The sequence below is a fragment of the Molossus molossus genome, unplaced genomic scaffold (genome assembly GCF_014108415.1).
Source record: "Molossus molossus isolate mMolMol1 unplaced genomic scaffold, mMolMol1.p scaffold_m16_p_1, whole genome shotgun sequence".
Lineage (NCBI taxonomy): Eukaryota > Metazoa > Chordata > Mammalia > Chiroptera > Molossidae > Molossus > Molossus molossus.
Window position 1 is genome coordinate 228465992 of NW_023425344.1, and position 27961 is coordinate 228493952.

The following is a 27961-nucleotide window of genomic DNA, read 5'->3' on the forward strand; positions in this document are numbered from 1 at the left end:
TGCTAAGAAACAAAACTGATCGATAATGGTTTTCTCTTTGCTTATTTAGTATCCTCTGGTGAAGGGTAACAAGTGGGAAATAAAATTTACAGGGAAGAAAGAAAAGCTGGTATAGTTTGGTATAATCAATCTCTGTATAACCACTGTTTTCAGAATTTGAGTTCTGTATCTCATGATATTTTCAAAAATCTATAATAATCAGAGTAACTAGTTACAAAAATGAAAAATGGATTGTACCAGTTCTGCAACTGTTAGGTGACCTTGAACAGATTGCTTACCATAACCTCTCTGAGCCTTAGTTTCTCCGTCTTTGAAAGGGAGTGTAAGTGTCCACCTCCGTGAGCAATGGGTAAGGGTGAGATATAAAACCTCACTTATGAGTGTCTGACTTCTGCTGTAAGAACTAAATATGAAACCATACTATGTGGAAAAAGTATACCACGTGCCCTTGGAGAACATTCTCTGCTAATCTTAATAGGTATGTGACGTTATCTAATTGTTTACCCTCTCTCAATTTTGTAAGATGGGTAATAATGGAACCTACTTCAAAGGGTTTGTTCGGGGTGAAATGGGATAATGCATGTCAAGATAATGCAAGGACTTTCAGTAACAGTTAGCTATTATGATGAAATGATAATGTTTAAATTAGGGGCAGCTTTGCCAGAAGAGAGACGATTTACCAAATCTGAAATCGCTTCTTCGCATTCACCAATCTTCAAGCTATACAGTTTATACTAAACATGGAAATGTGTGTACATTTTGTTTATTTTATTGCTGTTTTACTATAAATTATTAATAAGCCTCTTTTATCAGGTTTTTGGCCCAACTAATTGAGGTAGTAGTTGGAGAAGCTGTTAGTTATTGTAAAGACCTTTCTCACTTTGTAGAACTTTTACAAGCTGCAGGTTCATGTCTGGTTTGACAGGCATGATGTGTAAGGGCAGGAATGAGGCCGGCTCATTGTGGGTCAGGGGTGAGTACAGGCCTAAGGGAGTCTATGATTGTCTGAGAACCTGACCTGTGTTGTCTCTGGGGTACAGGGAAAAGATAAGGCTCTTCAAAGGCACCAGGTGCCAGAGGTAACTGCCATAATCTGCCACTATAGCTTCCCTGTCCTTTAGTTAGTGTGTCTTTCTTCTCCCCCTGGTAGCAGCAGAGGGGGGTCAGAATTGACAAGCCAAGGTTGGCTTCTGGGTCCACACAGGAGGGTGCAGCCCGAGAGTCCTGTACCTCAGTCTCTACAGACATCTGAACTCACTCCTGACCTATGGAAAATGGCTTTTTCCCAATAAAAATACTTGGGTCCTTTGGTGTGAAGATACAGTCCTAGGATATTTTTACTTAATGAATTCTATAACTAGGAATGAAGCACTATACTATTGCTAAAAATGACTTTTTCTTTCAGAATTTTTAGATTTTTTTCTTGAAACCCTTCATTTTTTAAAAAATTTGTAAATGTCAAAATTATTAGGTTCTTAGGATATCTAATAGAAGAACACTTTTTAAAAAAATTTTTACATCTCCTTATGTCACCATTCTCTAGTGTGTCACACTCAACACCTGCATTCAGCTCTGTGTCCCCCTTCTTTAGATCCCTTTTATTCTTTCTTCATGGCTAATTGCTGTGGTTAAGACTTCCAGTACTATGTTAAATAAGAGTGGCCAAAGTGAGCATCCCTGTCTTGTTCCTGTTCTTCAGGGAAATGCTTTTAGCTTTTGCCCATTGAGTATGATGTTGGCTGTAGATTTTTCATATATGCCCTTTATTGTGTCAAGAAATGATCCCTCTATTTCCACATTGCTGAGCGTTTTTATCAGAAATGTGTGCTGGATTTTGTTAAATGCTTTTTCAGCATCTATTGATAAGGTCATATGGTTTTTATCTTTCATTTTGTTTTTGTGGTGTATCACATTTATTGATTTGTGAATACTGTACCATCTTTGCATCTCTGGGATGAATCCCACTTGGTCATGATGAATAATTTTTTTTAATGTATTGTTGCATTCAATTTGCTAACATTTTGTTAAGGATTTTTGCATCTATGTTCATCAGGGATATTGGCCTGTTGTTTTCTTTCTTTGTAGTGTCTTTATCTGGTTTTGGAATTAGGATTATTTTGGCCTCATAAAATGAGTTTGGAAGACTTCCATCTTCTTGGATTTTTTAAAATAGTTTGAGGAGAATGGGTGTTAGATCTTCTTTGAATGTACGGTAAAACTCCCCTGTGAAGTCTTCTGGGCTTGGTCTTTTGTTTGCAGGGAGTTTCTTGATTACATCTTCAATTTCCTTAGTTGTTATTGGTCTGCTCAAGTTTTCTATCTCTTCCCAGTTCAATTTTGGGAGACTGTGTGTTTTTAGAAATTTGTCCATTTCGCTTAGATTGTCCAATTTGTTGGCGTATAATTGTTCATAGTATTTGTTAATGATCCTTTGTATTTCTGTAGTGTCATTTGTTAAACTTCTCCTCTTTCATTTCTGATTTTGTTTATTTGGGTCCTCTCTTTTTATTTCTTGGTGAGTCTGGCTAAGGGTCTGTTAATCTTGTTTATCTTTTTAAAGAACCAGCTCTTTGTTTCATTGATCTTTTTAATTGCTTTTTAGTTTCTTTGTTGTTGATTTTTGCTCTGACCTTTACTATTTCTGTCCTTCTACTTGCTCTGGGCTTTTCTTTTTGTTTACTTTCTAGTTCTTTAAGTTGTAGGGTTAGAAAGTCAATTAGGAATTTTTCTTGTTTCTTGAGGTAGGCCTGTAGTGCTATGAACTTCCCTCTCAGGACTGCTTTGGCTACATCCCATAGATTTTGTGTTGTTGTGTGTTTGTTTTCATTGGTTTCAGGGATTTTTTAATTTCTTCTTTGATCTCTTTGGTAACCCATTCATTGTTTAATAACATACTATTTAACCTCCATGTGTTTGAATGTTTTTGTGTGTTTTTGTTGTAACTGATTTCTGGTTTCACGCCATTATGATCTGAGAAGATGCTTGTTATGATTTCAGTCTTCTTGAGTTTGTAGAGACTTATTTTGTGTCCTAATATGTGGTCTGTCTTTGAGAATGTCCCATGTGCATTTGTGAAGAATGTATATTCTGTAGCTTTGGGGTGAAATGTTCTCTAAATATTAATTAAGTCCAACTGATCTAGTTTGTCATTTAGGGACTCTGGGTCCTTATTAATTTTTTGTCTAGAAGATCTATCCAGTGGGGTGTTAAAGTCACCCCCTATTATTGTATTAGTATTGATCTCTCCCTTAAAGTCCTCTAGAAGTCTTTAAATATAGTTTGGTGCTCCTGTATTTGGTGCATATATGTTTACCAGGTTTATATTCTCTTGCTGGATTGATCCTTTTAATATTATGTAGTGACCTTCTTTGTCTCTTATTATGGCCCTTGTTTGAAGTTTATCTTATCAGATATGAGTATTGCTATACCAGCTTTTTTTTTTCTTTCATTTTCATTTTCTTGGAACAATTTTTTCCATTCCTTCACTTTCATTCTATGTGAGTTTTTTGTTGTGAGGTAGGTCTCTTGTAAACAGCATATATATGGGTTGTGTTTTCTTATCTAATCAGCTACCCTATGTTTTTTGATTGGAACATTTAAGCCATTTACATATATGGTTATTTTTGATAGATACCTATTAGTTGCCATTTTTATTTTATGCCTGTGTTCCTCTCTATATATGTATTTCTTCTTCTACTTCTTAGCATTTCTTACAGAGCTGGTCTGGTGGTGGTAAATTCCTTTAGTTTTTTGTTTTTGTTTTTTTTTTGTCTGTGAAACTCTTTATTTGACCTTCAATTTTGAATGATAGCCTTGCTGGATAGAGTAGTGTTGGATTCAGACCCATGACCCATGCTTTTCATTACTTTGTATGCTTCATGCCACTCCCTTCTGGCCTACAGTGTTTCTATTGAAAAATTAGCTGACAGTCTAATGGGAGCTCCCTTGTAGGTCACTTCCTATCTCTCTCTTGCTTCCTTTAAGATTCTTTCCTTGTCTTTAATGTTTGCCATTTTAATTATGATGTGTCTAGCTGTGGGTCTTTTGGGGTTCATCTTACCTGGGATTCTCTGTTTCCTGGACTTGTGTGATTTTTTCCTTCACCAAATTAGGGAAGTTTTCTGTCATTATTTCTTTAAACAGGTTTTTTATTTATTTTCTGATTCTTCTTCTGGTACCCCTATGAGGCAAATGTTGATATGTTTTGTCTTGTCCCAAAGTTCCCTTAAACTCTTGTCCTGCTTTTTTACTTTTTTTTTCTCCCCATTTGCTGCTCTATATGGGAGTTTTTTTCCACCTTGTCTTCTAACTCGCTGATTTGGTCCAACTTCTTCTAATCTACTATTGAATCCTTCTAAGGTATTTTTCATAACAGCTATGTCATTCTTTATTTCCTCTTGATTTTTATTCATAGCTTCTACCTCTTTTTTTAAGCTGATGCAGTTCCCACTGAGCTCTTCATAATTCTTATTAAGTTGCTTATAGTTCTCACTAAATTGTTTGAGCACCCTTAAAATCATTGCTTTGAAATCTTTATATGACAAATTGTTTTCTTCCATTTCATGTAGTTCCTTTTCTTGTGATTCCTCCTTTTCTTTCATTTGGGTGTTGTTTCTTTGTTTCACTGTTTTAGCAGTCTGGTAGTTCTAGGCCTGGTGAGGGATGTTGGAATGTGTAAGAAAGTCACTGTGTATCAAGTAAGGCTGTTGTACCCCCTAGACCATTTTGGTATGTGGCACCTCTTGCCTGTTGTGGGTCCTGAAGGTTTGACAACTGGCAGTTGGTATTGGTCTGTTATGGTAGGTGCTCCTGGGGTGCGTGGGTCCAATTTGTGCACTTCTGGGGTGCATGGGTCCCACTGGTGTGCTGCTGGGGTGCTTTTGGGGTGTACTGCTCCCTGGTGGGGCTCAGCTCCTGATCAGTTGCTGCTAATGCTGCTGGGAGCAACTTTCAACTTTCAGTTTGCGTTGCTAATGTTGCTGCTGTTGCCAGGGGGTTCTCTCAGCTCCCAGTCCTCTGCTGCTGTTGGGGGCTGGGGATGCTCAGCTCCTGGGACTTTGCTGCTGCTGGGGGAGGTGCTCCACTCCAGATCCACTGCTGCAGTTGTCAGGCGCGGGTCTTGGCTGCCTGAGTCTTGCTGCTGCTTGGGCTGGGGCACCGCTCCTGATTAGCCTCTGCTGATTCTGCTGGGGATGGGTCTGTGCTGCTGCTTCCTGGGGATGGATGTCCGCTTCTGAACCTCTGCTGCTGGGAGTGTGTTTCTGCTCGAGTCAGGCTGCTGATATGGGGGATGGTGCTCAGCTTCAATCAGGCTGCTGCTGTGGGGGATGGTGCTCGACTCCCAGCCAGTTGTGGCTACTGCTGTAGGCCCCTCATAGTGCCACCTCTGTGCACTGGTCCTCCTTGACACAGGTGGGGTACACTGGTCTGATGGTGCAAGGAGCACTGGTGGACTCTGGTTGCTTAGCCCTAGCCGCTCCCTGCTGCCTCCTCCCAGAGAAGACCAGGAATCTTCCAAAATAGCATGGCCTTCCAGCTGCTCCCCGTCCACTGCACAGGAACCCTCTGCCCCACATTTCTGCACTGCTCGAGGTTGCTCGTCCACACTCACATCCACTCACACTCGCTCAAATTCTCACACACTCACCCTCACTCCAGTTCTGCCCGCTGCCATCTTTCTAACTGTTCAACTCTTCTGCTCCTTTATGAGTGTATATCTGTGTGTGTGTATGTTTAAGGAAATTTGGATCTGCTCTCTGTACAATTTCATATTGTAAAAAACATCAGCATGGTCCTATATTATTAAATATTTTTCAAAAAATTTTAATGGATACAGAATATGTCCTCATATGGATAGGGCAATATTTTATTTAACAATACTGTTAGCCATTTAGATCTTCTCCTTTTTTATATTAAAACCAATGCTTGTTTTCAAAATCTGTTCACAAAATATAGTGCAGTGTGTAAGAATATAGGCATTGGAGTTCCAAAGGTTATGGTTCAGATCCCAGATCTGCCATTTTTTTTCTAGACCTCAGTGTAATCCTAGGCCTCAGTTTCCTTCTTTATAAAATGGAGATTGTAATAGTACTTACCAACAGAATTATGGCAGCTGAAATGAGATGCATATGGTATACTCATTATACAGAGCTTGCACATCGTTTTATTAAATAGTAAGTGTTATTATAACAGTCACTATCATTGATCATATGCAATTTTTTTAGTATAGTTTCTAGAAGTTAGATTGTCGCATCAAAGGATACAAATGTTTTTATAATACTTTTAATAATACATTGCCATATTTATTTCTAGAAAGGTTCTACCAGTCTAAGTACCTATCTAATATCACGTCTTGCCATTATTATAAGATATTGTTTTTCATTGTGGTATACCAATATAACATACAAGAGTGGTATGTTATAATTTGCATTTTTTGATTGCCAAGGAAAATGACTAGTTTTAAATGTTTAATTGGCTAATAATATATTCCTTCTTTGTAAATTATATATTGAAGTCAATGCCCAGTTTGCTAGTGCCTGTGCATCTTTTTTTCCCTAAATCAATGAGTTCTTTGTAAATTATAATAATTATTATTATTTATAACTAAAATTTACTGAGCATTTAAAACTTTCAGATGAGAGAAGAAGGGCCAGAAAGGCTAAGTAGTTTGACTAGTTTCTTGGAACCTTGCCTGTCACAAATACATACTTAGTAAATTCTTGCTGTTTATATTATTCAGCTTTGTATTTCATAGCACCCAGGATAGTATAGTGCTTTGCACATGGTGGGAGGAAAGTAAATACTTGTTAACTTACACTGACACTCGCCACCCGCCACCCTCACATCTGCTCCTCGATGTATACAGAGCCAGGCTTTGAGGGTGCCTTTGTCACGGCCACTGTCTCAGCTTAGACGAGTCAGCATCTCCTGGACTTGACTTGATTCTTCCTGTGTGTTTTTAATGATACTTTTCTAAAATTCTGTAAAATCAGGTTATTTCCCTCACTTCATTTCTAGGTATCAAACCTGAATTTGGCAGGTGGCGTCATAAGCAGAACCAGCGCTTCAACTCCCCCCACCCTTCGGCCTGTCATCAGTCCTAGTGGCCCGACATGGTCAATACAGGCAGACCCCCAAGCTCCTGAGAGCCACTCCACCCCTCCTGGAAGCAGGTATGTGAAGGGCCGTGGAGCTGACATTGGGGCCACACAGGGATGGCCCGGGGCGGAAGCAAGCCACTTCACCGTGAGCTGCCTGCTCAGACACTGGTAAGACAGGCGCCGTCCCCCTGTGCCAGGCCTGCGGCACTTGAACATAGGGCCTCGTTTCACTTAGAGGACAGTTTGTGGGCAAGTCACACAGAAAGGAAAAATCTGACACAGTTCAGTACATTCACTTCTAGGTGAAAGAGCAAGAAGTTATACTACATTTAATCCCTGCCTAGAGACGACATTTTCATATATTGACTTTTGACATTTTCATATATTGACTTTTGACATTTTCTCCTCATCTCCTTATTCTTTTTTATACCTTGTACTACACTGTGTTTTAGTAACTCTGGACTCTTTTTTGAAGGACATATTTATATATATATTTTTTCGTCTAGTTTCTATAATTAAACTCAAACCAGCCTCCTGGACAATGTTCATTTGGTAAGCAGGAAGGAAATTTTCTTTATATAGTTGAGAGAAGTGGCAGAGGATAAAATCCAGATAGATTCTGCCTATAAAGCAACATCTGAATTAAAAAAGAAACCATGCCCTGGCCGGTTTGCTCAACAGTTAGAGCATCCACCCAAGGACAAAGGGCCGTGGCTTTGATTCCCAGTCAAGGGCATATACCTGGGTTGCATCAGGGTCATGTGGAAGACTACCAATCGATGTGTTGCTTTCACATCGATGTTTCTCTCTCTCTCCCTCCTCCTCTCTCCCTTCTACTCTATCTAAAAAAATCAATGGAAAAATATTCTCAGGTGATGATTAACAAAAAAAAAGGAAGAAACCACTGTCTTCAATTCTAGTCTCCATCCATAGTTTAAGTATCCCAGTATAAAAATATAAGAAATGGGTTCCCAGTATATCTTGCTGTAGTGACTATTAAATATGGGTCTGATTGCATCTGTCCATGAGTCCAGTAAGCTAGAGGGAATGTGACTGGCACGATGAAGGGTCTGATTAGCTGAGATAGTGTTCCCGCCCAATAAGAAGCTCTGCCCCGGGGGCCCACTGAGTCTCTGCCTCCTTGCCAGCACTTTGGCCTCTGCCAGCCAGCCTCCTCTTGAATGCTGCCTTGCCCGAGGTTGGGAGGGCTGGCCAAGACCGTGGCCCTGGAGGAAATACCTAATTGTTGTTCAAGTATGTTGGTGTTAGAATTATTTCTGAAGGAACTAATTTGGGAAACAGAGGTTCTGCCCAGGAAACAACATAAATATAAGCACATTACATCATGCTCCGGTACAGTGTATTTTATGCTAGTAATCACTGCGGTCAAGAGTGAAAAGAATCATCTCAATCGAGAATTACAAAGAGTTGGAGACTAAGAGGCAGGACTTTTCAAGGCAGGACATCCTCCCACACAGTTCTCTTCACAGGAGAAGTCTGTCATTTGGTGATTTACAGTCTATAGTAAACACATTCCTAAAACATAAGTCGTAAAAAAGGAATTCTGTTTAAACCATAGAGCTTTATTTTCCATATAAAATATTTCCAAATATTCCATTTCCATTTTACAATCAGAGTCTTGTTTCTATGGAAAACATTTTCACTACAGTCTTAGATATATTATCTATACGACAAGGCTACAGCCGTTTTCCATACTATAAACACAATGTCAAAACTGCATATTTTAGAGAAGTAGAGTTTTAGTATTTTTTACAATTATAGATGAAATGAGGGAATTTTTTTCTTGATTTTAGAGAGAGAAGAAGGGACAGGGGGAGAGAGAGAGAGAGATCGATGAGAGAGAGAACATCGATTGGCCACCTCCTGCATGCCCCCCACTGGGGATCGGGCCCACAACCTGGGCATGTCCCCTGACCGGGAATTGAACCGGCAACCTCTTGGTGCATGGGTTGATGCTCAGCCGGTGAGCCACACCAGCCAGGTGAAATGAGGGCATTTTTAAAAATTAAAAGTAGAGCCTTCTCTTGGTGCAGCACCTGTTAATGCTGAGACAGAAGGGTGACAGGATCTGTCAGGGTCAGAGCCAGGATCTGGAGTTCAGCGCTGAGCTGCCTTCTCCCAGCCTGCCTATGCTCATGAGCTGTGGCAGAACGACACGTCACATGGCTGACTTCACGGCCACTGGCACCAGAAAGCAGCCTCCAATGTCCCCTCGTCTCTTCCTTTTTGGGTTAGTTGTACCTACAACAATCCTCTCTTCACTTAATCTTGAAGCTTCAGGGCCAAGTTTGAGCTCCCATTCCAGTCCAGAGTAGCCCTGCGAAATCTTCCTCTGCTCCCAGGTAACCTCTGGTCGCCAGGACAGCCTGGAGGCTCATTTTGGGAGTTCTAGGTCCAGGTGGAGTTCCCTGAGGCACCCACCACAACGCAGCCCTGAGAGAGTTCTCAGAAGTCCTTCCGGATCTGGCTATGATGTGGCTACAGCAGGCATTCTACACCGGCCATGCCCCAATTTCTCATTCTCCCTGGTCAGTCATTGTTCTGTGGGTACTTACTTAGTCTCTTGTTGTTCCTCCCATAGTAGTGAGAGTGACTAAGTTTAATGAATATGGGGTTAGTGGCTTAGAGATGTGAGTTTTATTACTGGTTTTGACACTAAGTGACCCTAAACTATTCATTTAATGTTTTTATTAGATAAGCATACTTACCTATAAACTGGTCTGTTTGAGAGCTTTTAGATCGCCCTTAAAGCACTTTGATCTCTCTAGAAGTGGGTGCTAAGAAAATAAGAGGTACTCTTACTTGTTCTTCTACAATAGCAACAGTGGATTCCAGTACTGATAAACTCTGATAATCCCCTACACTGGGGGCTGTCCTGTAAATAGTAGCAAGATGTAAAGAGAAGCATTGCTGGCCTTTTCATCAGTATTCAGTGACTTGGTAGCCACAGGAATGAAAACCGGTGACTCACGAAAACTCTGCGAATAATGTTATTTTTCATTTCCCTGTGGTGTTGCTATTGTTCTCAATTTTATGGATCACACAAGTTTTCACCAGACAACCTTGTTCTTCCCCCGCTTTTTGAAACCATCCCAAATGTAGCCTCAGGGCTGTCGTCTCCCATTGGGTCAGTGTGAGCTCAGCCCAGCTCCTCAAATCCCTCGGTTCCTTTGGTCTGTCTGGAGTCCCTGTTCAGGCTTTGTTGTGGGGAGGAAGGCAAAGAGCCCATGACTTGCCCAGACAGTCTGAGGCCTGGCCATGTAGCTCGAAGTTCCCTAGACACTCTGGAGTTGGACTTGGCCAGCCATTCCTCTGTTGTTACTTTTCAGAGGTAATAAGTGAGATTAATTGCAGGCCATTCTCCAGAAGAGAAAGTAGTCAGGGCCAAATCCAGTCACATGTTGAGAAGCCTGAGGTGTGCCTCCGAGCAAGGCCGACGTAGAATTATACAATAGGGCCTCTAGGAGGCACGTCCAAGTGTTCATGACCTCTCTTTTCTTAAGGGGATCCAGTTTCTGGATGCTGATACCTGGGTATTTAATAAGCTTTTACTTAGCCAATGAGATGGGTAGGGTCGTTCAAGCTGCCTTTTAATCATCCACCCTCTGGGCACCGGGGAGCTGTCAGGCGCTGAGAATTGGTGCGCTGTCTCCTCCGTACCCCAGCCTCCCCTGGGACTGGCCCACGGCAGGAGGAGCACTTCCAGCTGAGGAGCGCTCAGTGGTTTCACAGGGCATCTTTCTTTGCGAGACCTAGAAGGGTTACTGTAAAGTTTTGGCTGCTGCTTGGAATGATTTGGGAAGGACAGGGCCTCAGACGGCTTGGCAGGAACCTGAGGCCCTGTTTTTTCCAGCCCAGCCCTTCCTTGTAGACCGAGCTGTCAGGGAATCCCACGAATGTCTGGCTTCTGCCCCTTTGTATGTTTTTCCAGCATTTGTCATTGAATTATTTTTATCCATCTCTGGCTTTTTCGCACACGCAACCTGAGGATTTGTCTGTTCCTCGATGTTAAAGGTGGCGGAGGTCGAAAGCACATGCATGAGTTTGTTCCTCCTTGCTGGGACAGGGCAGGACGTCATGGGCACGGGCTGCGCGGCCCGGCGACCCCACGCTAGGGAGCAGCTGTCCAGCAGAACTGTAAGTTCCCTGCTAGAGCATGGGGTGCAGTGAAGCACCAAACCTTGGAATTTGGGCCATATTTTGTGTCACCCTGTCCCTCTGCCCTCTTGCTTCTCAGTAATAAATTAGAAAGGGTCTGGTACCCTGCTTTACATAACTTTCGAGAAGAAGTTTTTCAGAGATTCTGATTCTAGTTTAGCTAATACTTTTCTTCCTCCCTTTAGGTGATTTCTTTCATTTCTGACTTCCCATCTTTTTATTCTCAATCAGTCCTCAGAAATGCTGAGTTTGTTATTTCTTTAAAAAATATATTATATTTATTTTCAACATGTCAAGCATTAGTTAGATGCTGAGGAGTGCCAATAAAAAGACACAGTAGTTCCTGACCTTGCAGTTTACTGTCCAAGATGTATCCTCCATGTTTTCCGCAGAATACTGGGTGCTGGGTCGGGTCTAAAAGACAATACATAGTGTTTGATCACTGGTGGGGAGAAGGAGCCACATACATGTAGAATAATCTGCGTTGGAAGGCATATCAGAGGTTTACATTTTATGGCACAATTAGAAGAAAGAGTATGAAGAAGACTGTCTAAGGATTTCATCCTGTCACATGCTCAAGAACAGTGTGTTAAGCGAAATAAGCCAGTGACAAAAGGCAAATACTGTATGAGTCCACTCATAGGAATTATCCAAAGTAGTCAAAATCATAGCAACAAGATGTAGAAAGGTGGTTGCCTAGGGCTGGGGGAAGAGAGGAGAAGAAATTAGTGTTTAATGGCATAGAGTTTGAGTTTCGCAGCATGAAAAGCTTCTAGAGATCTGCTGCTGCACATTAGAATGAATATACTTAACACTACTCAACTGTACATGAAAACAAAGTACAGTTGGTTAAGAATAATAAGAATAAAACAGTTAAGGTGGAAAATTTGAAGTTATGCTTTTTTTTTTTTTACCACAATAAGAAAAGAAGGGGGAGGAGGAGTGTGTAAGGTGTTAAGAGAGCCCCAGAGTTTCGGAAAAATTATTCGGTGACCAAAATGGTAAGGTTTCGCTTCCATCCTTTGCCTCTGTTTAAGCGAATTATTTAGAACCTAGTCCTTAAAATGCTCCCATTTATTTAAAAGTTTGTTAACTTTACAGGAAAGGGGGCCATCAACCCCCTTTGGGAAGATGGCATGGTGGAGTGAAAAGAGAAGGACTTTAGGGTCAGACAGATCTGGGTTGGCCTCACCGAGTGTGTGACTTTGGGCAAGTTGTTTAGCTTCTCTGAGCCATAATTTCTCCATCTGCTTAAAATACAGATAATAATGTCTACGTTATTAAGTAGTTATAGTTTAACAGAGTTGTGTATGTAAAGGTAGCCAGACTGTGCCTGGTTTTGGTGTAGGTTCTTGAAAATATGTTTCTTTCCAGAAAAAAAAAAAAAAGGAAAGAAATTTGAAATTGGACTGGCCTGGGTTATGGGATTGCTACACCGCTTATTTTAGTATTCCAGCTCGGAGGAAGTTGGCCATGGCCCACGTGCAGGGTGCTCCTGGAGCTGGAGCACGGAGACGTGGCCTCTCCAGCTATGGAAGGGGAGGCATCAGAGTGGGACCAACAGGAGACTCTTCCTTTTTCTTTGACCCCTTTGTTGAAGGGTGACTTCTCTCTACTCAACAGGCTCTTCCTCTCTGCTATCTTCTGAATGTTGAAATTTCCATTGCAGCTTGATGTTCCAGCCAGTAAACACTCATATTTTCCATCTATCCTGGGGGTCGAGCTTTGGGAGAGCTTTTCTTTGGAGGAGTTTGGAGCTTACAATTTTGTACTTTATCCTGTTATATAAACAACACTCTCTAGCCAAAGAGCACAATCACAAAAAGAAACCACTTTTTGAGGGGCCTGAAAAGAAACTCGTTCAGAGTTCTGTAGCAGTAATATTTCACTCCTTATTCTTCTTCCTTCTCTCTCGTAAAGTGAAATTTACCTGACCCTCCTCAAGTGCTCACCATTCCTTCCCTTGAGCAAAACGTTGCTCTGGCACGTGAGTGACAAAGGCCTGCACTTCCATCTGAAAGTCCCCTGCTGTTTTCTCACTCAGCTGGGCGCATAACCTCTCAGGGGTTATGTTTGTGTCGGTTCAAGTTCTGTGACGGATTCTACAGTTCCCCATTTGCCATGCGAGCGGAGTGCCCTGGGCGTTTGTGCCAAGGCCAGAATGATTGGGCTCCTGCCTACTGAAGGAATGTTGGTAAGCTTAGGAAATGTGTCCAAGATGGCTGGCTGGACATCAGACCAGGGCCCAGGATGGTAGGTTTGGGAATGTTTGGGCCTAGGATCAGGAGTGAAAGAAGTGGTTCTTTTCTTGTCTGCGAGCCAGAGGCAGATGCAGCTTGCTGTGGTGTGCCAGTGTTGCCTTTTCCGGTTCAGTTTGCCCCACCCCCAAACATTAAAGATAAAGGATGGTACATTTCCTTAGGATTAGCACGTGCACACACAGTCATTGTTAGAGGCGAGATCCTTTCTCATTTAACCGGTCACTTTGTAATTTTATATGAACCCACAATTGATGATTATTTTGGTTTTAAGAGGCCCAAATGACAAAAATCCATATACTAAGTTGAATGAGACTCCTTTTCTAGAATTAGGAAATTATATCAGAGTTAATTCATAGTACAGTTTCTTACATGGTTTTTCTATCATCTTCTATATTTCCAAGTTAATTCTGTTTACCAGCCTTGAAAGCGTTTGGAAAGAATCAGTGGTGAAGAAACACTGTATCTTTCTTTCTGACTCCTGTAGAGAAACATTGATGATTCATTTTTAAAGCTTACTTAATGTTGACTCAACAAATTTAGAAGGAAGACCAGCGGGCTTCCCTGAACCTTTGGTAAAAGGTCCTATTCTACCCTTCTGCCCATCCTTCTGCTAAAAGATTCTTAGCTTATTACTGACCAAGTGCAGGCAAGGAATCAGTGCTTTAAGAAAAAAAAAAAAGGTCCTAGGATTAAAGGGGCTGAAAAGGAACTCCCAATATCTGTGTTTTAATAAAAGAAAACTATAGACTTGTAGCATCTGAAAAGGATAAAGGTCTGGTTTTCGTGTAGTTTCTTGATAATTCTTAGTTCCCTTCCCAGGAAAGAGAGAAACATAAAATTAGACTTGCTTAGGGTGAGGTATTGCTGCACCCCTTAGTTTCCTAACTCGTTTAGATACAACTGCCCTCCGCATGCAGTGTCACAGTGGAGAAAGCAGTTACACCTAATCACAATACTGAGGTCTGTTATTTTTACTGTGAAGTATCCCTTTGTTAAAATTTGATCACAAACCATTAAAATGCTCCTGAAGACCACTAAGAGAAGCTAAACTTAAAAGGCGATTTTAGTATGGAGCCAAGTGTTCTCTAGGAAGTGTGAATAAGGCTGGAGGTGGGAGGGGGACATGAGAGCTTAGGAATTCAAGATGTTGCGTCATATGGTAGGTCCAGGTGTTCGTAATAAGTAACAGTAGCGCTCTTGTCCTAATTGGACCATTTTTATGCTTCAGAGGCAGTAAAGGGATGTTTTTGGCTTTCGTGAATTATCAGGCTAAGACTTGTATTAATTTGGCTTCAAAGCCAATAATCAATACCACGTTTGGCCTTGTTCTTAAAAATAAGTTTTACTATCTTTCTGGGATGAAAATAAAATATGAGTGCATCTCAGTAATGTGCTTATAATCTAGAAGGATTTAGATGAGAAAAGTGGGTTTTCTGGCACAGCAGGTAAAGAAACCATAAAGGGGTTAATAAGTGGGGTGTACTTAAAGGCTAGAGGAAATAAAATTATGTTCTTCTGAAACTGGTTTGCACCAAGGAAAAATGAGTAAATGAAAGAATCTGCCTATATTGTTAGTGCTTTCGAATATCTTGCTAGCTGCTCCCTGGCTTGATGGCTCAGTCAGTTGGAGCCTCCTCCTGTACACCGAAGGGTCACAGTTGATTCCTGGTCGGGGCACATACCTAGGTTATGATTCAGAGCATGTACCAGAAATGAACTCATCGTCAGAGCATGTACCAGAAACAAACTGATCGATGTTTCTCGTCTCTCCCTGCCTCCCTCTCCCCTTCCCGTCTCTCTAAAATCAATAAGCATGTCCTTGGGTGAGGAGATGTATATGTATGTGTGTGTATATATATACACACACACACTCAAACCCAAAACGACATTTGAAATAAAAGCCCCTGAAAGAAGAGTTTTTCACCAAATATTTAGTATATTGAAATATTTGAAAAAGAGTAAAGTGTAACTGGTAATAAGTACTGTTCCAGCCGGGAAATGGCTTTATCTGATAGTTGCTAAAACAATGTTATCCCCAAATAGTTTACCTACATTTACTGAGTATCCTGTAAATGCAAGGCTCTGGGCTGCGCTCTGAAGGAGGTGGTCAACCAAGTCTCTGTCCTCAGGGTGGAAAGTTAATAGTCATTTAATTTATTAATGCAAGTTTTAGAAAACAATATATGCTTAATTGTTGAATAAGAGGATTATTCTGTAAGTGGTACAAGTTCAGAGGAGAAATTGATCACTCTGACAGGAGAAGGTGGCACAAACTTCATGGGAAGGAAAGGGGTGTGAGATGAATCTGGAAGGATAAATGGGACTTAGATAGGCATAGTGCCTTCACAGAAGTGCCCTACAAGTGATGATCTATGAGAGGATCAAAGAAATGTGACCCACACTGCTACCAAGTTAGAGCTGAGAGTCAGCAGGGTGGTCTAAAGAATGCTGCTGTGTATGTTTACTTATTTGTTGCACGTGAAATACAAAGTGAATTATTGAAAGGGGCATGTGGGTTCAGAGGAGTTCATAATCGGCAAAGGAAACTAAAAATGGGTAGAAAGATAAGACTCGTCAGAGAAAGGGTTTAAGGTAGGGTTTATCCAGGTCTAGATTATATATAGGCTACAGACAGGTGAAGGAAAGGAGATGGGGAACAGAAAGATAATGTACAAGATGTTTAAGGCATTTTTCAAGGGACGGTCAGTGAGACTCAGCCTGACTGAAACAGAGTGTTTCTGTTAGAAATAATGTATTAATTAAAACATTTCAAGCTTCAAGTGATGACAACGTAAATCAAACTGGCTCTACTGTAAAGGAGGTTTTTTTAGTTCATATCACCAAAAGGCCTAGTGTCTTGGTAAACAGGCACTTAAATATAAAGAACAAATACCAAAAAAAAAAAAAAAAAAAAGAATGAATTAATGGACACCCTGCTCCTCACCTGCATCACTCATGTTCAAACCCTTTTCTCCTGCAAGGCTCAGCTCAACTCAGCCTTTCTGCAGATGTCATTAGGATTTTCCTTCTCGTCCTCATCCACGGGACTCGTGTTCCTAAAAGATACAATTCAAAGGAAGCTCTGCTAAGTGCACAATTTTAATTCCTAGAGAAGGGATCTTTGTGGCTCTTCCTATCCTAGTGAACTGAACACTAGGGGAAAAAGCCCTATTTCTTCTCCATGGAGTTTAGAGCTTACATAGCCCCTTCCCACATCATTGGGTTCTTCTGCTTCTCTTTTGGACCTTCTTCGGTTTTTTCTAGTTATCCAGAATCAAAATTGCCCTGCAAGCAAGAAGCCTCCTCAGTTTGGGCAATGGGAGGGTTGTAGAGGCAGGGTGTGGAAAAAGAGGAAAAGGCAGAGAACCTTTCTATTACCATCATTCTCCCCACGCCACCTAACCCACGGGAGTCTTAAGAGCCACTCCTAGGAGATGCTTCTGAGTTCAAGGGCAGCCACCATTGTGCAGGCCAGTGTAAGTTAGCTATCTTTTCACTCCAGCCTTTTCACAGGGTTGACTAATAGGTTGTGTTTGCTGAATGTGATTCTCTGACGTTTTAGCTTTTTGGTATCTTTATAGTAGTTTCTCCCTCTTCGATGTCCTTCATTTAATAGACTCACTGGTATCCTCTACCTGAGTGGTTAGTGTGGGAAATGCATAATCAGGCCACCATCTCCTATTCCAAGTTCTACTGTTATTTATTTGCCTCTGCTCTGACTCTTGCCACTTGTCCTTCTATATTATGGGTGTTTGTGTATTTGTCTTACCTCCTATATTAGAGTGTAAGCTTTTTGAGGGCAAACCCTAAGTCTTACACATCTTTATAGCCTTACAGTTGCTCATACAAAGTGCTTAAGAAATGTTTGGTGAATAAGAGACTAGTTAGTGCTGTCCAATATGGTAACCACAGTCTACATGTAGATATTTAAATTTAAATTAAATATAATGAAAAATCCTGTTTCCGTCATACTAGCTACATTTCAAAGGCTCAAAAGCCACACGTGGCTCATGGCCACCATATTGGGCAGCACTGAACAAGGTGGTTGACCCAGAAGATGTGATAAAGACCCAAATTTGGTCAGTGGGTTAAAAAAATACAAAGAAATAAGTTTCTAAGAAAGGCATAATCTTGATTGTCCTCTTAGACTCTTCTGTAGATGTCAAGCCTCTTTTGTTTAGAGCTAGAGGTCTAGCACAGATGCTGTTCTTGAACTAATTTGTGGTGCTGGGAGGGGCCTAGTCTAATGCCTTGGGAGTCTCAAAAGCCCAGTGATTCTGTGTTACTAGTGTCCAGCCAATCAGAGCTGGGCTGACTGAAAGGAAGAGATCTTATATGCAGATCCCAGCATTATTTTATTTTCTGAGGTACACCCAGGGGTAGAGGTCTTGCTTCCCTGCACTAACCCAGCCCCCAGCTCCCCACCTGCTTGGCTGGCAGTTCTGACTTGGCGTATAGAGCTGCCATAGCCCTGGGGAACAGAGCCAAACACGCGGAAGTGGTTACAAGTGGTTCCGTGGACTAGCTCCCGGGGAAGCTGTGGCTAGTAGGGGAGTGGGTGGGGTCCTGCCTGATGACTTTTCAAAGAAGCCAGATCTTTGAAGTTTTGTTTTAGCAGCTGCCAGGTATGCTGTTTCAGCACTTTGCAGGCTCTCACTGTGTTCCCATATCACATTTTTTTTACTATATGTGCATAGTATACACAATGGAGCATGGATGTCAGGAGAGTAAATATAATATTGTCGAGTAAGTTGCTAAACACACCCTCTTGCTTTTTCTTTTTACTATAACTCTGCCATGAAATAGCCACTTTAATGCTCCCTGTTCCCTTTTCAGTGCTAACCCTTCCTGATCTCCTGCCGAAGGAGAGGCAAACAGAGTCCACTTCTATTTTGGGAAAGTAGTAAGTTTTGAAAAACGGGAGTGCCTACATTTTTCTGGTGGATTGGGGCATCACTCCGAAAACAGACCCTCTTTCTTTTTCAGAACAGATGACACCCCGCAGCATGTAACCCTAACACCTTTGGTTGGGAGTAAATTGCGTGAGTGTAAATATTGTTCCCTAGTGAATCCTCAGCATTTAGGACAATGTTAACTAACAAATATTTGTTAAATTCTTGCACTTGCAAGTGCTGTTCGGTGGGGAGGACCTGGGTAGGCAGACGACCCTCCGCAGCCCCCGCTGAGCTGTCCCTGCTTCCTTGCTGTCCTGCTTAGTAATCTCTTCCTCCCATCCAGGCGACAGTCACCTCAGACCTTTTCCAGCTGCTCCCAAATTTGCTTTTTTCAAACTACTCTTTTGGAGTACAGTATATGCTCCCTTGTGCAATTAGCTTTTACATCTTTTCTCTGTCTGTCCTGAGAGTAAGTCTGTTAAGGGCAAAGACTATATTTTATTCCTACACTACGAACCCTGGACCGGGAACAGGAATACTAGGTGCCCATCCCAGGTCCATCTGGAATTTCCTGACTTGTAGATCATTTGACAGAACTTCAGCCTAATTTTGCCATGTGGACAGTGATGATGTCTGGATGGTCATGGGAGTTCAATGAGATCGTGTAGTAAACCTTCTTTTGTAAACTATGAAGTACTATGCATGATTAGGTCTTTTCAGTATTAATAATACTTACCACTATGAAATAGTAATGTTTGTTTATGCTGCTGCTGATCCAGACTAATCTCTCCCAGAGTTAGGTAAATCACAAGTTCGGTCCCATACTGCTCAGCTTGGCACGGGTTTAAAGCACCAAGTGGTCCACTCCAGGCGCTCTGTCATCGCCTCTCCTTCGCTCTGCAGGTTCTTTCTTTCAGACCTTCGGGGTCATTCTTTTTCTTACCAGTCTCCCCCTTCTCCCCTCAAGCCCAGATTGAGCTGTCTGTTTTAACCCCCTCAGTACTTGGAGAAGCAAGGTAGCACCATCTCATTTCCTAGTTCAGGATGGAGTTGATCCTGGTAGACCCTTCTCTCAGCATGGCCACCTGTCCCCTGAAGCTCTGCCACCTCTCAGCAGCAGCTCGGCTCGGAGTCCCTTCCTGTTTTCCTCTCCCCGCCCTTGCTTTTCTGCCGGGTTGTCCCTTCAGTCTCTTCTTTCCATGTGATTTCATCCTGCATTCTCTTTCTCTGAGCCCAGACCTTGCATTCAGTAAGGCTGTTGCCCTTTCAGGACTGACGTTTGGTGCATCCGCACCTCCCTGCCACTCAGCCCCACCACCTGAAGGCATCTCCTCCTCAGAGAAAAGCAGAGAAACAGCACTGCCATTTTTGGTGCTGTCATGTGGCTTGAGGAGGTCCAAATTCTTTTAAAATATCTAAGATCTCAACATCTAAATGTTACAATGTAGTGTTTAAGAGCATGTGTTTGAGATGCCTTCTGTTTTCAGCCGCTTACTAGCTATGTCACCTACATTGAACCTGTTATTCTTATCTTTAAATGAGGATAAAATGCCTTCTTCTCAGGGATAGTCTAAGGAGCAAGTGACAATTAAATGACATAGGAAAAGCACTTTTCTGCAGTGCCTGCCATAGGGTAAGTGCTGAGTAAATGGGAATCATTGCAAACGTGTCCACATTATCTATCCATATCCTGTTTCACAGAGAAGTTAAGTGGGTTATGCACGTTCTCATGCTTACCTGGCGATAAAGTAAGGACTGGAACCCAGGCCTTTTAATTCTCTGCCCAGTGAATTTTTCATTTGATTCCTCTAACTCTTCTCAGGTTTATCTGTTCTAGTTTCCCTTCTTCAGGTGGAACAGGGGGTGGGGAGCGTGCATTGATTAGTGCATTTGTTCTTCCCCCACAGACTGCACGACTGTGATGTCGCCAGGCTCTGGATGGACAAAGACCAGAGCAGTGAAGTCACTGCCTTAATGGTTGGTCCAGTGGGTAAAAAAGAGTCACTAGGAAGAACATTCACAGTATAGAACATGCCAAATAAAGGCATCCTGGCGCCTCAAGGAGTAAGCTCTGAGAGGAAGACCGAGTAGACTTTGCAGAAGATGGGTTGTGATTTAACGGGGCAAAGGTGGCAGAGACTTGTGTGAAGGCAGGGAGGCATGGAAGAACATACCTGAACTGCTCCGTTGAGGGAGCGTGGTGTACAAGGAGGGGCAATGGTTGAGGGTGAGATGGGAAAGTTACAGTGCCTGCTATGCCATACTAAGGGGATCTTATTCCATTATTTGCTCTTTTAATTACTGTCAACTGAAGAAATCAGGAGATGTGTGTGCGTGCACGTGTGCGCACACGTGTTTGTTTTGAACATTTCTGCTTCTTTCTCCTAGTGTTTCCACTGTCTTTCCCTTCCCCATTGGTATCTACCAGATTCTTTTTGTCATTCTGGATCCAGCCCAACTCCAACCCATCCTTTCTGTACCTTCTACTACACCCCACCCAAAGGTGGCCTACTTGTCGATAGCTGTAGCATTTACTTTGTTATAGTTAGATTTGCATGTCTTTCCACTACCATCTCTTTTGAGGTCAAGACTTACACGTCTTACACTCCTGTTGCTTAATGCAGTTTCTGGCATGTACTATCCACTAATTTAATGTATGCCAAATGAATTTAAATACCTAGGTTCATAATCATAGGCCTGACTTTCTCCTGGGCAGATCTTTAGCTAATGCCTGTCTTTGACACCACAAGAATTTAGGTAAGTCAGGTCAAGAGCCACAACTCAACCTGCTTGCTGTCTTTAGGATATGGGCTTTGGCTTCCTCTAGAAAGGAACCTTAACACTAAGCTGGTCAAACACCTTCTATGGCAGCAGTTGTCACCTTTTTTTGTATTTGTGACACAATTTCACGTATTAGAACTTTGCTCAACACACTTGAAGGAATTAAAAGACTTAGTACCCAACCCAGTGAATTCCCCCCAATGGACCTGGTGGAATCAATATCAAAGGAGAGCAGCGATTTTCAGCCTTTTTCATCTCATCGCAGAAATAAACTAATTACTAAACTTCTGTGGCACATCAAAAATGTATATTTTTTGCCCTGGCCAGTTTGGCTCAGCGGTTAGAGCGTCAGCCTGCGGTCCGCAGAGACCCGGGTTCGGTTCCCGCTAAGGGCACGTACTTCGGTTGCAGTTTGTCCCCGGCCCTGGTTGGTCGTGCGGGTGGCAGCCACTCGATGTGTCCCTTCACATCGATGTTTCTCTCTCTCTCTCCCTTCCTCTCTCTCCCTCCCGCTCTATCTGTACAAAAAATGGAAAAATGTCCTCGGGTGAGGATAAAAAAAAAAAAAAAAAATGTATATTTTTTTACCGATCTGACAAATAAAATAGGTATAATTCTGATTGATTTACAAAAAATAATAATAGTAATTACCTACCCTTTTTGCTCCAAAGTGATTTTTTTAAATTGATATTTAGAGAGAGAAACATCAGTGTGAGAATTGTTATTAATCAGTTGCCTCCTGCATGCACCAAACCATCAGTCAAACCCAAAACCTTATGGTGTACAGGATGACACTCCAACCAACTGAGCCACAGTAGCCAGGGCCCCAATGTGACTTTTCAAAAAATCAGGTGCCTATGCTTGTCTATAGTGATTTCTAGTACCAAGAATTAACCAATCAAATGCAACCTTATATGCGATGTGACCAATAAGATGCAAGTCTATTATATGACATATATTTATGGTTCAAGAGAGGACATTCACAGTGGATGGCTATTGTTGTGTTGGCTATTGTCATTTTTTTTATTTCACAACCTAAGGGAAAAGAGGTCAGTACCCCTGACTAAGTAGTTCAGGTACTGCATGTTTTAAAAAATTCTTGTGGCACAGAGGTTGAAAATGACTGAAGTAGAGCAATATCTCACAGTGTCCATTAAACTGCTACTTTTATACTGTCTGGACCATCCTTCAGGACCACATGGCTGTTTGAGTAGTTACTTATTTACCTCCCTGACTCTGCTATACTCATGAGGATGAGTTTCTTCATATTCTAATACCCACTGTCTGTGTTTGGCTCCAGTTTGATGTTACATTTTACTGCTTGCATATATCAAATACCCTGCTTGACACCGTGCCACCAGATCCAACCAGCTCCACCTTCATCCCCAGACACAGTTGTACCACTGCGTTAACATATGTACATATATTTTGCATACCAATTAAACCTGACACACGTGAAGTTCCTCAGCACAGAACAGTTGAGAATCTTTCCAGGCTCCAGTGAAGAGAGGCATTGTAGTCCAGCAGCAGACCGTCAGGATCATGTACCCTGATTCATGCTTTGGTAGGATAGCAGGCCGCTCTGATATGACAATGTTTGAAAGGTAAGTTTTCTTTTCCTTTTAAAATTGATCTGAGTAATTACATGAGGTATCTATTGCTGTGTAACAAAGTATCTCACCATTTAGCAGCTTAAAACAATAAACATTATCTCAGTCTCTGTGGGTCAGGAATCGAGGAGCAGTTTAACTGGGTTCTGGCTCAGGCTCTTCCATGAGGCTGCAGTGATGTCAGCCATGAGGGCTGCAGTCACTTGAGGGCTTATTTGGGGCCGGAAGGTCCACTGCCATGATGGCTCAGTCTCACGTGGACGGTGAGTTCATGCTGACTCTCGGCAGGAGATCTCCGTTCCTCACCACAGGGTGGCCTGTGTGTCCTCATGACATGGGAGCTGGCTTCCCCAAGAATGAATGACTCAGGAGAAAGACAGAAGCCACAATGTCTTTTATGACCTAGCCTCAAAAGTTATAAACCATCATTTTAAAAAATTTGTTTAGTTTTATTGTGGTAAACTACACATGAAAATTACCATTCTAATCATTTTTAAGTATATAGCTCAGCAACATTAGTATATCACATATTATACAACCATCACCACCACCCACTTCCAGAACTCTTTCCATCTTGCAAAACAGTCGGTATCCATTAAAAACTAACTCTCCATTGTCTCCCTCCCAACCACTTTCCCACTTTCTGTCCCTATGAATTTGACTACTCTAAGTACTTCATAAAAGTGGAACAGCAGTTGTTTTTTTGTGACTGGTATATTTTATTTAGCATGTCTTCAGGGCTCATCCATGTTGTAACTGTGTCAGAATTTTCTAACTTTTTGAGGCTGAATAATATTCCATTGTGTGCATATACCACATTTTGTCTACCCATTCATCTGTGGAGGGACACTGGCTGCTTTCCCCTTTTGGCTGCTGTGAATAATGTTGCTATTAACATGGGTGTACAAATAGTTCTTCATGTTCCTACTTCCAATTTTCTTGTTATATTCCCAAAGTGGAATTGCTGGATCATATGAAAATTCACTTAAGTAATTCACTTTATTCTCCCTGTATAAATACACTCACTGCACAGTGACCGTAGCTGGAGTCTGGGTCCTCTACACGGAGCCTATCGTATTGGTCTTTACTAGATGGTCAGTGAATTCCTAGTAGGAAGACTTGGTGAACACAGTCTCTTTCCAGAGATTGGGGTGCGATATCTATAGGTCTTAGATATTCATCCCTTATCAGATGTATGATGTGCAAATGTTTTCCTTCCATTCTGTAGGCTGCTTTTTTATTCTTTTGATAGTGTCCTTTGATGCATAAAAGTTTTTAATTTTGATGAAGTACAGTTTTTCCATTTTTTCTTTTGTTGTTTTTGCCTTTGGTGTCATAGCCAAGAAATCATTGCCAAATTCAGTGTCACCATGCTTTTGTCCTATGTTTTCTTCTAAGAGCTTTATAGTTTTAGCTTTTATATTTAGGTCTTCCAAACACACACACTATCATTTCTGCAGCATGCTAGCTCTATTCAGTTTGGGAGGGGATTATACAAGGATATGAATACCACGAGGTGGGGATCATTGGGGGCTATATTGAAGGTTGGTTCCCACAATATTTCAGTTACATAGATTTAAAAGTTAAGCAATTCTATAAGGTTAATAATGAAAATGGGAATTCGTTGCCCCTCCTCTTCTTACTGCTACCCAGCCTTAATTTCCACACTTCCCTTCCTCCCATCTGTGCAGTAAGACACATAGTATAACTATTGGTCAGATCAGTATTCACGGTTTTCATTATCACAGCCATTGCCCTTGGAGACTTTTGGGCCTCTTAGACTCATCTTTTCTTCTCTCCCATTTATCTATTTCTCTGTCATCCTATGACTTTCTGAGGGATTCCCTTAATAATCTTCTATACTCTCTACGTTCTTAAGTCTGACTTGGTACATATTGTAAAGTTAAGAAATGTTCTGAGTTTCAAATTTCTTCTAGTTGAAGCCCAGTGGGTGTGGCTCAGTGGTTGAGCGTCAACCCATGCACCAAGAGTTTGCCAGTTCATTTCCCAGTCCGGACACATGTCCAGTTTATGGGCCATATCCCCAGTGGGGGGCATGCAGGAGGCAGCCAATCGATGTTCTCTCTCATTGATGTTTCTATCTCTCTCTCTCTCTCCCTTTCTCACTCTCTAAAATTAATAACGAAAAAAATAAATTTCTTCCAGTTGAAGACAGTCTATGCAGGGTTGAATCAAAGGGAAAATATATACATAAATAATTATAGTAATATATTTCAATATAGTAATACATACAGTTATATATGATATATAATTCATCTTTTCTATAGACTAAAATATTTATGTCCATACTTTATAAAAATTAATGGTACAAGTAATACATGTAGCCACATCGTAAACTAATCTAACAAATAAATATATATATTGTTTATAAGGAGATAGTCCCCTCCTCACAGGCAGCCACGGTGAAAAGGTTGACTTGTATAGTTTTCCATGTATTTTTCTACCACTTATTTTCTTCCTAATATCTCCATTTTTTTATTTGTTCATATACACTTAAATATTTTTTGGGCAGTATGTAGTTTTTCCCAAGTATGAATGTACACCATAATTTATTTTACCATTCTGTTAAAGAGCACTAAGTTGTATCCAGTTTAGGCATCAGCAGTGAATACCTTGTGCACATGTGCAAGTGTTTCTATAGGATGCAGTCCAAGAAGTGGAATTTTTTGGATCAAATGATATGTATACCTTGAATTTTTATAGCTACTGCCAAATGTGCCTCTAAAAGGCTATACCAACGTGCCCTTCAGTTGGAGAGCGCCCTCTCCCCCACACCCTTGCCAACATTGCATCCCCCTGATCTTTGTGTCTGTGCCTCTGGACCATCCTTACCCCTTTCTCACAGATTCTCTCCTGCTTTTACTGATGGTGAAATGAGGAATAGACCCTGTGGTCAGAGACTTGACTTTAAGGATGCTTCATTTTAGGGCTGCAGTACAACTGAGTTGGGGCCGAGATGTTCTCAGTGGGCTCTTTCTTCCCTCCGTGCCAGTTGAGCCTAGAGAGAGTCCGAGAGTTGTGTCTTTCCCCACACTGCTTCAGTGCTTTTCTTCCCCGGTTTTGTTTTTGACTGATTTCATCCAAGGAGCCTGACCCTTCCCCCTCCCTAAGTAATGAATAACCAGAAAAGTCACAGAACCCAGCAGACTGAGTGAAGGAAGCTTAAGGAAAATATTAAAAAGGAAGAAAAGTGTTTGATGTACTTTTAATATAAAACGTGGAAAAAGTAGGAAAGGGGTAGGGGCTGGGGGCAGGAGGGAGGAGAGAGATTATTCACGGTAATGGGAACCAAATGTTGGCTGGGAAAGCTGCAACATTCTCACACTCTTCCTGTAAACCCAGCGGCCTTTCAAAGTGATAGTAACGGAGCGCCAGCAGCACAGGACACGCCTTAACCCTTCCCTACCTGGACAGCTCCTTCCAGTCTGCTTTGCAGAAGTCCTGGTGCGTGGAGGATTTCTGTGTCCCTCCTGCCTTGTGGCAGAAAGAAGAAAGGTGGGCACAAGTAGTAGGACAAAAGAGGACAACCGTTTGCTAGGCACCTCGCAGTGTGCCTAAACTTCTTTCTGTGTTAGGCTTTAATACTGCTTGACCAGTAGCTTGCCAGCTTTGAGCGATGTTATCTTCTCCCCTTGCTGTCCAAAGGGGGACGTAGAAGGAGATGGGAACCTCCGGGAGACAGACAGACGGTCTTTCCATCAGTAGCACCCCGGACACAACGGCCCTCCGCGGCGTCTGCCGTCCTCTGGGTGGAAGCCTGTGCGGACCTCTGAGGCCCTGCCTTGGTTTCTCTCGGAAGTCCACCCCTGCCAGTGTGTGGAGATGGCAAGCCGGTCTGGAGCCGAAGGGCGCTCCCTGACCCTGTGACCTCCAGGTGGTCAGGGACAGACTCTTGCGTCATGGCCTAGTCACTTATCTACGGAGGGAGAATGAAATGGGGGGAAGGAAGGAAGGAAGGACCGAAGTTCCTGGTTCATCTGGCTCTTCACTCCCATCTAGATTTGAACTTTGTTCAACCACCTTTAAAAGTCAGTCTTGCATCAGAAAGAAAAACTTTACTTTTTGTGTCACATATTTATCATTTCAGAGGGCAGCCCCCATGTGGGGCGGTGATGGCGATAGGACAGGTGGCGCTGTGGGGCAGACCAGTGTTCGGACCCCGCGCCTCAGCTGTCTCATCTGTACCACGAGTCCCTGCTGCTCGGAGAGGTCCAGGTTTAAGGGAGTTAAAGCATGGAGAACACTGAGCACACTGCCTGGCATCGACTCTTCTGTCTTCATCATTATCCTCATAGGGCCTGCAGCTAAAACGAAACATCTCTTTTGTTTCAAATGTTTTCAAAAATCATCTCTGGGATAATTTTATCGTTTTCTGTTTTACATTTAAGCCATGGTTCATTTTGAATTAATTTTTGTAAGAAGTATGAGGTTAGTTTGAGGTTCCTTTTTTGCCCATGGACGTACACGTGCTGCAGCTCCCTGTGTTAACAAATGGCTGTTGGTTTTTCCAGCCTTGTCAAAACTCAGTTGAGCATATTTGTGTGGGTCTTGGATGATTTTAGTATTCCCAAAACAATGACCTATGTTCCTGTTCTTTGGAATCATACAGATTTAGGTGCTAAAGCAGCTCTTTCGCTTACTCTATGTAAAATTATACCTAAGTTATGTAACCTAAGCTTCAGTTTCCCCATCTGTAAAATGGAATAGTAATGGTATCTTTCTCGATGGGTTGCTGTGAAGGCTAACCATGGTAAGGCATGTAAGGGCATTGGCTTGGAATCAGGCATTTAGAAAGCCCGTCACTGATGGTAGTAGTGGTAGTGAGACTTGGTTTCTTTGGGCTTGGCCATCCTAAGCCACACGCACTCATGCCCTTTGCCTTCCCCAAACCTTAGGTTTTTTTTTAGCTTTTCCATTGTAGCTTCATTATGAGCACATGAGTGATTCCAATTAAAGCTGCTGTGCTTTGCTTAGATGGAAATTTTGAGCAGTAACATTTCTATTTCAGAATATATGAGAGATCCATGTCTTACCAACTTTCATTACAGCATCTCTTCATGTTCCACCACCCCCATCATTTGACCACATTGGATTTCCTGTTGTTCCCTGTTCAT

General features: G+C 42.0%; 1 protein-coding gene across 1 annotated transcript in view; it reads left to right on the forward strand.

Moving 5' to 3' along the window:
- The window catches only part of TTLL5 (tubulin tyrosine ligase like 5), a 289229-nt gene that overhangs the window by 145635 nt on the left and 115633 nt on the right, over positions 1-27961 (forward strand). The window contains exon 30 of the mRNA XM_036262547.1: positions 7018-7172. Within this exon, the coding sequence (XP_036118440.1) occupies positions 7018-7172 (155 nt within the window). The remainder of the gene's footprint in view (positions 1-7017; positions 7173-27961) is intronic.